Source organism: Prenolepis imparis, unplaced genomic scaffold (assembly GCF_030444845.1).
Source record: "Prenolepis imparis isolate NDT839.2.m4 unplaced genomic scaffold, iyPreImpa1.0 SCAF_13, whole genome shotgun sequence".
NCBI classification, from domain to species: Eukaryota; Metazoa; Arthropoda; class Insecta; order Hymenoptera; family Formicidae; genus Prenolepis; species Prenolepis imparis.
Genome location: NW_028141171.1, coordinates 3,449,276 through 3,462,912, shown reverse-complemented (window position 1 = coordinate 3,462,912; position 13,637 = coordinate 3,449,276). Strand labels below are relative to the sequence as shown.

Genomic DNA, 13,637 nt, shown 5'->3' with positions numbered 1-13,637 from the left:
TGTATCTCAAAATTTATCATTAAAAGTTTATTCTTATAAAGATAAAATACTCGGTATCTCAAATTTATAAATAAAAGATACTTATAAAAAAATAGTTACTTAAAATTTAACAATATAAAAAAAATGTTTGCAAAAATCTTACGCACAGGTATTTCTACACTTAACAAAATAAAGAAAACTAATGTGATTTTTCCTCTGTCGAGAAAAATCAAATTGAGAAAGGAATAATCAATTTTCTGCAACCAAGAATTTATAATTAAACATTTATTTCTGCAGAAATTATCTCCTTATCTCCTCGCTATATTTCTCAAATATTAATAAATAAAAGACACAAAAAATAGCTGTTTGAAATAAAGTAAATTTAACAATCAAAAAGTATTTGCAAATGATGAGTTAATATATTGTTACTAAGCATCGTATTGTTATGCGCGATCGATGACAATCGGCGCAAGTTCTAAGTGTATAACACACATTCGGAATCCCAATTAACGTCGTCGCTCAGCTTCACTGTCAATCCGGCGATTAGTTAGCCCGCCACGTTTCTAGATCGCCCCGGGGCGAATTTGTGTAGGCAAACGCAAGCAACGTCCATCGATCTTGCGAATTCGTAGAGTATGCATTACGGTCGCGCGTCGGGCGCGGTCTTAAATTCCAGACACGTCCTTAATTCACGTAAGCTATTACAACACCGTTACTACAATGGACGTGTTCTCGCTTCCATGTTTTAAAACACCCAATGGTGAAAAACACTCGTCCGATAGGTATATGTGCGTGTGTTTCATTGCTACTTTATTTTTTAAATCTTTACTTCTTGTCGCTCTTTTTTCACTCCTTTTTTTTACTCTTAATCGCTTGTGACTCAATTAACGTCTCGTTTTCTAAAGTGATTGATGTTCTCTTAGATTCGCGAGCATCTTGAGCGAATCTGAGAATATATATAAACGCGATAATTTATTTATCAATATTTACTATAAAAAGTTATAAGGTAAGATGGCCAAAAAGTGAATAGCAGAGAGAGTTTACGAGATATTTTATATTATAACTTTTTGTGCCGAAATTGCAAGAAATCGATTTTTTATATATTATATTAATATATATATATATATATATATATATATATATATAAAATTAAGATAGTTCCATTTAAAAAAACATAAATGATCTTCAAATGACCTTGAAAAGCGCTCTTTAGAAAAAAGTTAGTAACGCTATCTTTTATCCCACTTCAATTTTTGTTTGAAACATTTTGTTATACAATCAAAAATAAAAAGATTTTTGAGGGTAATCGATTAAAATGGAAGTATATTTCTTTTTCTTTTTTGTTGAAAATTCGCTGCTGCTGTTGCTGCCGCATAAATGTTAGCACAACGTGTTTATCCTGAATCATTAATTTGCTACCCGACGAGAAACACACCGTAGGCTGCTTCTATTATTGACGTGACGTTACACTCTGTATTATCGGCATATTATCTGTTTGCGGACCAAACATTGTAGAAACTCTGATATGAAAGTCAGACAATTATTAAAGAGAATAAACGTATTGTGTGAGGAGAACCGAGAGATCGTATCTGATTCGCATTATTAAAAAATAAATACAATTTTTACATCGTTCCGTTCCTTCGAGAAGAATAAAATCAGTTGATCCGCAATTCGTTTTAGTCGTGTAAATTCGATATAAAAAATTACATGTGACGTATATAGAAAAATGTAATCCAAATACATTATATGCAAATAAAAATCTAACGACGTACAAATAGCAAATTTTTTTTAACATTCTTAACACGTAATACGGGTAACATACGTATTACGAAACGAATCAGCGAAACGAAGAACGAAATCTCGTCATCACCTTGTTTCGTATTCACAAAGTCTAGACGCTCCAATCTCATATAAGTACAATCGCTTCGCATATAAAGACGGAATCGATGAGCGAAGACCAGTTCAAAATTTTTCGGTGCGCGTTCAACATCGACAAAAGAAATGAGAGAGAAGGTAAAAAACGTTGCATTTTATTCCCGGTCCCGCTAACAAAGGATTTAGCACTTGAAGAAATATAGCATGATCATCAAGTAATGATAGTGATATGCAATGATAGTGCACAGATTTGCAAGAGTAGTTGGCGAAATAATTCTCGAAAACAGATAATACTATTGTGCTTTACACAAAACACACTTGCAAATTCGAAATAAAAAATTGTTATTTATGAAATCTTGATTTCTGCTTGAGGAAAAATTTGTTTTTAAATTTATCAGTTAGAAAAAGAAAGAGAGATAATTTTTTTGTTCAATCCATAATATAAAATACGCTTTAAATAATATTGTTATTTAATTAAATATAGATATATTTTAATATTTTATTTTTATTTGCTTTCAAAACATGCAACTGCATTCTCGACAAATAAAGAGCATCGCATCATAAACGAAAGCATTTTTCCATATCTTTCGTATAAACATTCTCGAATATATTCAATAAAGCGTGAATAATAACCCAATATATTCGAATACACGCGCTGCCTTTGGTTTATTTAAATCATCTTTGTATCTTTTTCAGTTTATCCTCCTCACCCTCCTTTATTTCGGACTGGTGGTAACGTCAGATTTATCGGGGTACGAGCCTAGGGGTTGGCGTCCTAACGGCCGGCGCTTTAATCCCAATAACAATCGACTGCATGCGTATTATGGTGTCCCGAGATTACAGAGCTACGAACCTCCGGACCATACCACAGCTACCTATCGCGATCCGTTTTTCACTACTACCCCTAGCACGACGACGACGATGACGCCAAGAACCACCACCCTAAAAACCACGACGACGACGACGGCGTCGAACGAGCAACCCGAGGAGGATTTCAATACGAATCCCGCTCTGGCGATCGCGAATTCCTTCGCGTTTAATCGACCTGTCTACGTCTACAACACTTTTCCATTTCTACCGGCTCAAATCATCACGCAAGGATGACACGGGATGAATTAGAAGAAATGATAAAATTGCACATCTCTTGTCACATTGATAGATTTGAATAAATATCAAATATATATGTATTGTATATAACCCATTACATTAATCGTTATATAAAACATAAACAAATTTATAAGAATAAAAAAATAATTTTCTACAACTCTAGAGAAATATTATTTATACTTAAGAGGTTAATGTACAAATTATTAATTATTTTATAAGATGATGTTTTAATTAAAATATCTTGATTGTTAATTATATATTTCTATTTTTTATTTTTTATATACGGAATGGTTTTCTTAAATTTTTTTATATATATTATATATATATATATATATATATATATATATATAAAACACGTGTGTATGTGTGTATGTATGTACATATATATAATAAATTATATACATAATATGTAAATAAGATTTTATATAATAAAAAAAAAAAATCAATAAATACAAAATTCTATTTTTTAGTAAACTAAAGATAAAAAACAAATTATGTTCAAAGTTTAAAAGCTCGTAATAATATATTATGTAATTTACGTATTATGTATTACTACGTATAATAGTTTACCTTCGATAGAGAAATCTAGCCAAAATTTTATTTATTGTTGGTAATATTACTGCTGAAGATAAGATAGTGAACATGACACATATTTTATATTAATTTATATATGAATATACATATATATGTATATGTATATAGTGTATATATATATGTATAAAATATATGTTTCTATGTGAGTGATTCTATGTGAACAGCAAATATAAATGAAAATCTTCAGATTTTTGCTCTTCTGTTCTTTCAATTACTACACGGATTGCAGTAACGTAAGAATATTAAGAACAATACTGAGGTTTCAAATGCTTTCATATTTCGTTTGTTTTCCATAATTTGCAACAACATAAAAAAACTGCAAAGTAATTTATTCATTTGATCCACAGTATATAAATATCTGCAAAACAAGAATTATGGCCAGTTTCATCTCTGGTTAACTTTAACGTCCGGTTAAACTATATCTTTGTCTCTTTTTAAGAATGTATCCGAAAAGAGACAAAGATATAGTTTAATCAGAGATTAAAATTGATCGAAGATAATGAAACTGGCCATTAGTGTTTTATTATCGCTATGTAAAAATGTTTAAAATTGTACGTAAAATTATACGTAAAATTTTCCACAAAACATCAATGTATACGCGACGCTGTAAGTCAACTGCATTATAGTAAATTCTTTCACTTTTATTTGCTGTTTCTCTCTTCGGAATATATATATATATTATATATATATATATATATATATATATATCAAGAATATCTGCAGGAATTTTGTCACAAAGAGACAAAATGTTTGTGTTTTGTAATAAAGGGATTTCTAGATTGCACATATTGAGCTATTTTTATAGTTAAAAATGAATGCGCAAGTATAATATAATGCAAACTAGTTCTATAATGCCAAATAGTTCAGTTTTGTATGCAAGTTAAATTTTCAATTAAGAATATCATGTTTCAATTTTATTTTTGATTTATTTTGTTTCTAATATCAACTTTTCGTTAATTAACTGTGTGCGATCAAGCTATCAATAACAGTTACATATTGACATAGAAATTGATCGAATAAACATTATAAATTATAAAATATTTGTAATATAAATTTATCATAAAAGTATGAATTAAAATAATGAATTGTGTGTTCAATAGTTTCAATAGTTTCGTGACGAAAAATCGACATTACTCCTTTTTCACTACTCCGACATTGAGCAATTATTTTTATAAATTTAATATTATAAAGAAGAGCAACATTTTGGACGATATAGTAAAAGATTTGTCTTATCAACATTATGAAATAAAAAAATACTCATATATATTCGAGATAAAATCGGTAACAAAATAAAAAAAGTAAAAATAGCATTAAGTGTTACTCAGAACAAAAATACATACATTATTTTATCGTTAACAATAAAAAGATAATAACAAAATTCCGAATAATCTGTTCAATAAAATTCGGTTTTTGTTAATAATAATAACTTCATCTGCAAATGATATATTAATATATATATATATATATATATATATATATATATATAATTATAGTTCTTCATTAAAAAAAAAAAAATCTCTGATCTGCAAATGATAGGGCCAGTTTTATCACAACGCGTATCGAGACAGTTAATCAGCATCGCAGAAAAGACGCAACAATACTTGCGAAAATCGACTTAACATGTCTTTTTTTAGAAAGGGACTAGAACAACCCAAGCGCGCGTTACGTCATTCTTCGGTTTTGTATTAAAAAGAATGATATTTAAAAAAAATAATATAAAGTTTATTTAAACTCGATTAATTTTTTTTTGACAGAAATCAGCTGATTAAAGCGTTAATTTAATAATTAAATTTTAAAATAAAAAAAATATGTTATGGAAATTAAAATAATATAATGGTGCAAATAATATGTTATAATACTTTAAACTCGATTAATATTTTTTGACAGAAATCAGCTGATAACTGTCAAAAATATTAATCAAGTTAAAAGAACTATAACATATTAGTTAAAACATATTACTACTTTAATTTTTAAAACATATTATTATTTCAAAGTTTAATTAGCAAATTAACGCTTTAATCAGCTGATTTCTGTCAAAAAATATTAATAAAGCGTTAATTTGCTAATTAAATTTTTAAATAATAATATATTATAAAAATTAAAAATAGCAATATGTTTAAATAATATGTTATATATAATACTTCGAACTTGATTAATATTTTTGCCAGTTATCAGCTAATTTCTGTCAAAATATATTAATAAAACGAAAATTTGATAATTATATTTTGAAATAAGTTATAAAAAATTATAATACCTTATCTGCAATTAATATTTTTTGACAGAAATCAGCTGATAACTGTCATAAATATTAATCGAGTTCAAAATATTATAACATTATTTATAACATTATTATTTTAATTCTTATAACATATTTTTATTTTAAAATTTAATTAGCAAATTAACGCTTTATTCGGCTGATATCTGTCAAATAATATTAATAAAGCAAAAATTTGCTAATTAAATTTTTAAATAATAATATGATATAAAAATAATATACATTGTATATATAATACGATATAAAAATTAACATAATAATATATTTTAGATAATATGTTATAATACTTTAAACTCGATTATTATTATTGACAGATATCAACTGATTTCTGTCAAAAAATATTAATCGCAGATAAGGTATTATAACATATTATTTACAACATATTTCTATTTCAATTTTTATAACATATAATTATTTTAAAATTTAGTTAGCAAATTTTTACTTAATTAATAATTTTTGACAGAAACCAGCTGATTAAAGCGTTAATTTGCTAATTAAATTTAGAATAATGTTTTAAAAATTTAAATAATAATATGTTTTAAATAATATGTTATAGTTCTTTTAACTCGATTAATATTTTTGACAGTTATCAGCTGATTTGTGTCATAAAATATTATTCGAGTTTAAAGTATTATAACATATTATTTACAACATTATTATTATAATTTCTATGACACATTTTTATTTTAAAATTTAATTAGCAATCTAACGGTTTAATCAATTTCTGTCAATAAATAATGATTTCTGTCATTAATATTAATTATCGAGATTAAATAAACTATATATATTTTTTTAAATATCATTTTTTTTTAATATAAAACCGAAGAATGGCGCGCGCGTAGCTTGTGTTGTTCTATATAAAAAAATAGATAGATACTTATATCAAAAAATTGCAATCACGGATTTATTTCTTACGAAAATTATCGCAAATGTTGCAAATTATCACGAACTAAAATATTTGACGATTTTGTCTTTTCCGGTAGGCAAAATATGGATCTCTCGATATAACTAATAATAAGATAAATATTCTCTAGATTGTGAAAATAAATTCTAAAATTATACAAAAACTTCATTTTTAATTCCAACAATCTTCAATTTCAATAAATTATGTTATAAAAAAATTGAAAAAATTACGCATTTTTAAGCGGAAAAAAATAGAAATCAAAGATGATTGTAAAATACTTCAAATCATTAACAAAATTTTAAAAACAAATTTATTTTTAAATAATTATTAATTACCTAAAAATTACTTTAAAAAAACTAATTATTAAATAAAAATATTGCTTTCTCTTAAATTTTATTGACGTATAAAACTTTCTTAGAGAGCATTCTTGAAGATTTGATAACTCTTATACGAAACCATTTCTGTTTTATTTTTAATTTTTCAGTATATATTTAATATTGTATTATGTTTTTGCGAATTTTTCGGGGCCAAACATATGCAAAATTATTTTGTTTCTAGAATGAGCCATTCCATAATAGCACAATATTTGTACACCTATATTTTAATATATAACATAGAAATAATCGCCAGAAAGTTTTAATCGTGTTCATAAATATGTAAATATACATAAACCAAAACAAAAGGAAATTTTTAACACTTTTATTTGCTAGGCATAGATTTTTTAGTTTTTTAAAGAAAATTATACAATTCATTGTTTTGATGAAAAAATTAACGATAATAAAGTTAACATATAATTTCTTAACTTTTTTTTCCGAATTGCGCTCTAGTTAATTTCTGGTGATTAATCTATATATACAAATAATGTTATAAATGTATACATGCAATACACTCACCGATACCGATACGATACGCAGCAGCGGAAGCTCTATAATATAAAGCGTTGATCTATAACATAAAAAAACACAAAAATTATATGTATATAAAATAATTTTCAAAATAATTAATATTTGAAAAAGTCAATAATGCGCAATTAAATTTTTATTCATACAGTAAAATATATTTAATAAAATTACGTCATAAAAATTATTAAACATTTTAATTATTTTTCTAGATTTAAATTTATATAAAATATAATAAAATTTAATTTTTTAAACATAAATTAAATAATTATAAATTGTATAAACAATATTAAAATTATATATATATATATATAATAAAATATTTTATAATTAATTATTTAATTATAATAAAGTTTAATATAATAATTTTTTTTATTTGTCTGTAAATTAAATTCATATTTATTTTTTCTTCCTTAAATTCTTTTTTTTCAATTTTATTCCAAATTTATTCTTAATATTAACTTATTTTAAATTTTATTATAATAAAAATTTTAATAATAAATTTAATATAAATTTGTTTTAATTATAATCTGCTTACCGCATGGTTGCTCCGTCGATGCCCGATACCTCCCCGATGCCTCCTCCTCGTAGAAGAAGCTTCGAAACACTTGCACTCGCGTTACTTTTCTTCGTTCGCGACGCGCGGCGACGCCCGGATTTTAAATATCACATTTTCGACGCGATTCGATAAAACGCGAGAATCGCGAGAGCTTATTATATATAGAACCAGTGCTCCGTTTTCGCTTCGCCGGTTTTTTCGAGGTCCACTTGTCGGAGGGCCTCATCGAACGACAATGATACGGCGACTCCCCAGCGCACTCAGGTTGGATCAGGAGTCGCCGATATTCCAAGAAATGGGCACTACATTTCACTATGTTTTATATTTCACAATTCAACGACGCGGATCGACAACGCCGAAAAACTCCGAAAATTTGCGTCGAAAGCGCAGTCAGTTATTCGATCCGCCCGTGTAATAGACTCGCCCGTGCGATCGCGATCCCGATGTCGGTACACGATTTCGCGACGCGATCGGATTTATACACGATAATTAAGCACGTAAAAACACTAAACTCACTCTCGTACTGTCGCGGACCGGCGATGAGCGCGTAAACGGTGATCGCAAACAACCGAAAATGCAACAGACAGGCTTGTGCCAGTTTTGGGACGCGCAGCACGCCAAGGCCATGGTCGGAATGTAGGCCTTGCCCCGACCGCCGAGCCGAGCCGAGCCGAGCCGAGCCGAGCCGAACCGAGCCGAGCCGAGCTCCGAGTCTCGGATGTCGTACCCCTTCCTGAGGCCTCCTCTTCAAACATTTCTTTTTTTTGTTCGTCTTATTCATCTTATAGCGACTTTTTTATATACACAGCACACGCTCGCGAAAGTACGATCACGCGCGCGCATTAATTAACAAAATAAAATAATTGCACAATATATAAATAAATTTAATAAATATATAAATAAATATATAATTACATATATAATTTATATATAATTATTTATATATGTATATATATATATATATATATATAATTTATATAAATTCATTGTTCAAATTTTTATTAAAATAAAGTTTAAAATAACTTAATATTAAATATTTGGAAAAAAACTAAAAAAAAAAATAATTTGAGAAACAAAATAAATATTAACATTTAAGATAATAAGAAAAATAAAAAAAATTATTACATTAAACTTTATTATAATTAGATAATTTATAATGAAAAATTCTACATGTATATATGTGTATATGGTATATGTATGTCTGTTTGTATAATTTTAATATTGTGTATACAATTTATAATTACTAGAACAACACAAGCGCGTGACATTTCTCGATTTTATATAAAAAAAAATGATATTTTTATATAAAGTTTGTTTAAATTTGATTAGCATTTTTTGACAGAAATCATATAATTAAAGCGTTAATTTGCTAATTAAATTTTAAAATAAAAATATGTTATAAAAATTAAAAATGTTATAAATAATATTACAAATAATATGTTTACTACTTAAAACACGAATAATATATTTCATTGTTTGCACATATAACTTTTATATATATAATACAATGTACTATCGAAATATACAAGCAATAAATTTTTGGCTATTCTTCGAATATCAAAAATGGATACTTTGTAGCAGCGGAAACTATATGGCGCATACTTTTATTATGTAAATCAAATAAAAGAATTTGCACGCTCGTATCTATTTGGTATAAAAAAAATCTGCAAACAACGTTCTATTGAAAAAAACAAGCGATAAATTATATTGGCTCTTTATATTAAATAAATACGAGCATGCAAATTATTTTATATAATATACTTAATATAAGTCTGCGCAGTGTAGGGTTCGCGGTTCGCGGCTACAAAGATTCATCTTTAAATATACTGAAAAAAGAAAAAAATTCATCACGTGTTTTTTGTTAATAGAACATTTTATACTAATTACTTTTATACCAAACAGATTCGAGAATAAAAGTTTTTTCGATTAAAACACATAATATAATTCTGCTTTATATAGGGTCCGCGGTTAGAAAGTATCAATTTTTAATATTTTAAAAATAGCCAAAAATTAATCGATTGTTTTTTTTAATAGTACAATAAATGCAGATTATTTCTGTACCAAATAAATTCGAGCCTACAAAATTATTCATTTAATACACATAATATGAATCTGAGTATTCATGGGTTCGCGACTATAAAGTATCCATTTTTAATATTTCAAAAAGAGCCAAAAATTAATCTTATATAAATTTTAACAGTGTTTTGTTTGCAGATTATTTTGGTACCATAAGAATACCAGCGTACAAACTTTTTGATCTAATATATGTAAAATGAAACCGCGCCGTATGTGATCCGCTGTTAAAATATTTTAATTTTCAATTGTTTAAAGCGAGCCAAAAATTATTCTTTCATATATTTTAACATTACATTGACTGCACATTATGATGGTACCATCAGCATACCAGCGTACAAACTTTTTGATCTAATATACATAAAATGAATCCGCGACGTATGGGATCCGCGGTATAAAAATTTTAATTTTCAATTGTTTAAAGCGAGCCAAAAATTAATCTTGTATATATTACAACTATATATTATATGCACATTATGATGGTACCATCAGCATACCAGCGTACAAACTTTTTGATCTAATATACGTAAAATGAATCCGCGCCGTATGGGATCCGCGGTTTAAAAATTGTAATTTTCAATTGTTTAAAGCGAGCCAAAAATTATTCTTTCATATATTTTAACATTACATTGACTGCACATTATGATGGTACCATCAGCATACCAGCGTACAAACTTTTTGATGTAGTATACGTAAAATGAATCCGCGCCGTATGGGATCCGCGGTATAAAAATTTTAATTTTCAATTGTTTAAAGCGAGCCAAAAATTATTCTTTCATATATTTTAACATTACATTGATTGCACATTATGATGGTACCATCAGCATACCAGCGTACAAACTTTTTGTCTAATATACGTAAAATGAAGCCGCGCCGTATGGGATCCTCGGTTTAAAAATATTAATTTTCAATTGTTTAAAGCGAGCCAAAAATTAATCTTGCATATATTTCAACTATATATTATATGCACATTATGATGGTACCATCAGCATACCAGCGTACAAACTTTTTGATCTAATATACGTAAAATGAATCCGCGCCGTATGTGATCCGCGGTATAAAAATTGTAATTTTCAATTGTTTAAAGCGAGCCAAAAATTATTCTTTCATATATTTTAACATTACATTGACTGCACATTATGATGGTAACATCAGCATACCAGGGTACAAACTTTTTGATCTAATATACATAATATGAATCCGCGCAGTATGGGATCCGCGGTATAAAAATATTAATTTTCAATTGTTTAAAGCGAGCCAAAAATTAATCTTGTATATATTTCAACTATATATTATATGCACATTATGATGGTACCATCAGCATTCCAGCGTACAAACTTTTTGATCTAATATACGTAAAATGAATCCGCGCCGTATGGGATCCGCGGTATAAAATTTGTAATTTTCAATTGTTTAAAGCTAGCAAAAATTAATCTTGTATATATTTCAACTATATATTATATTCACATTGTGATGGTACCATCAGCATTCCAGCGTACAAACTTTTTGATCTAATATTCGTAAAATGAATCCGCGCTGTATGGGATCCGCGGTTAAAAAATTGTAATTCTCAATTGTTTAAAGCGAGCCAAAAATTATTCTTTCATATATCTTAACATTACATTGACTGCACATTATGATGGTACCATCAGCATACCAGCGTACAAACTTTTTGATCTAATATACGTAAAATGAATCCGCGCCGTATGGGATCCGCGGTTTAAAAATTGTAATTTTCAATTGTTTAAAGCGAGCCAAAAATTAATCTTGTATATATTTCAACTATATATTATATGCACATTATGATGGTACCATCAGCATTCCAGCGTACAAACTTTTTGATCTAATATACGTAAAATGAATCCGCGCCGTATGGGATCCGCGGTATAAAAATTTTAATTTTCAATTGTTTAAAGCGAGCCAAAAATTATTCTTTCATATATTTTAACATTACATTGACTGCACATTATGATGGTACCATCAGCATACCAGCGTACAAACTTTTTGATCTAATATACATAAAATGAATCCGCGACGTATGGAATCCGCGGTATAAAAATTTTAATTTTCAATTGTTTAAAGCGAGCCAAAAATTAATCTTGTATATATTACAACTATATATTATATGCACATTATGATGGTACCATCAGCATACCAGCGTACAAACTTTTTGATCTAATATACGTAAAATGAATCCGAGCCGTATGGGATCCGCGGTTTAAAAATTGTAATTTTCAATTGTTTAAAGCGAGCCAAAAATTATTCTTTCATATATTTTAACATTACATTGACTGCACATTATGATGGTACCATCAGCATACCAGCGTACAAACTTTTTGATGTAGTATACGTAAAATGAATCCGCGCCGTATGGGATCCGCGGTATAAAAATTTTAATTTTCAATTGTTTAAAGCGAGCCAAAAATTATTCTTTCATATATTTTAACATTACATTGATTGCACATTATGATGGTACCATCAGCATACCAGCGTACAAACTTTTTGTCTAATATACGTAAAATGAAGCCGCGCCGTATGGGATCCTCGGTTTAAAAATATTAATTTTCAATTGTTTAAAGCGAGCCAAAAATTAATCTTGCATATATTTCAACTATATATTATATGCACATTATGATGGTACCATCAGCATACCAGCGTACAAACTTTTTGATCTAATATACGTAAAATGAATCCGCGCCGTATGTGATCCGCGGTATAAAAATTGTAATTTTCAATTGTTTAAAGCGAGCCAAAAATTATTCTTTCATATATTTTAACATTACATTGACTGCACATTATGATGGTAACATCAGCATACCAGGGTACAAACTTTTTGATCTAATATACATAATATGAATCCGCGCAGTATGGGATCCGCGGTATAAAAATATTAATTTTCAATTGTTTAAAGCGAGCCAAAAATTAATCTTGTATATATTTCAACTATATATTATATGCACATTATGATGGTACCATCAGCATTCCAGCGTACAAACTTTTTGATCTAATATACGTAAAATGAATCCGCGCCGTATGGGATCCGCGGTATAAAATTTGTAATTTTCAATTGTTTAAAGCTAGCAAAAATTAATCTTGTATATATTTCAACTATATATTATATTCACATTGTGATGGTACCATCAGCATTCCAGCGTACAAACTTTTTGATCTAATATTCGTAAAATGAATCCGCGCTGTATGGGATCCGCGGTTAAAAAATTGTAATTCTCAATTGTTTAAAGCGAGCCAAAAATTATTCTTTCATATATCTTAACATTACATTGACTGCACATTATGATGGTACCATCAGCATACCAGCGTACAAACTTTTTGATCTAATATACGTAAAATGAATCCGCGCCGTATGGGATC

The 13,637-nt window shown here is 27.9% G+C and overlaps 1 protein-coding gene across 1 annotated transcript; it reads left to right on the top strand.

The window, feature by feature from the left end:
- Positions 1-1,966: 1,966 nt before the first annotated feature.
- On the top strand, positions 1,967-2,958 carry LOC145944325 (uncharacterized). Its single transcript, XM_083052588.1, has 2 exons — positions 1,967-1,992; positions 2,551-2,958. Exons 1-2 carry the CDS (start codon positions 1,981-1,983, stop codon positions 2,956-2,958), a joined length of 420 nt encoding a protein of 139 aa, XP_082908714.1. The 5' UTR covers positions 1,967-1,980.
- The last annotated feature ends 10,679 nt before the right edge of the window (positions 2,959-13,637 follow it).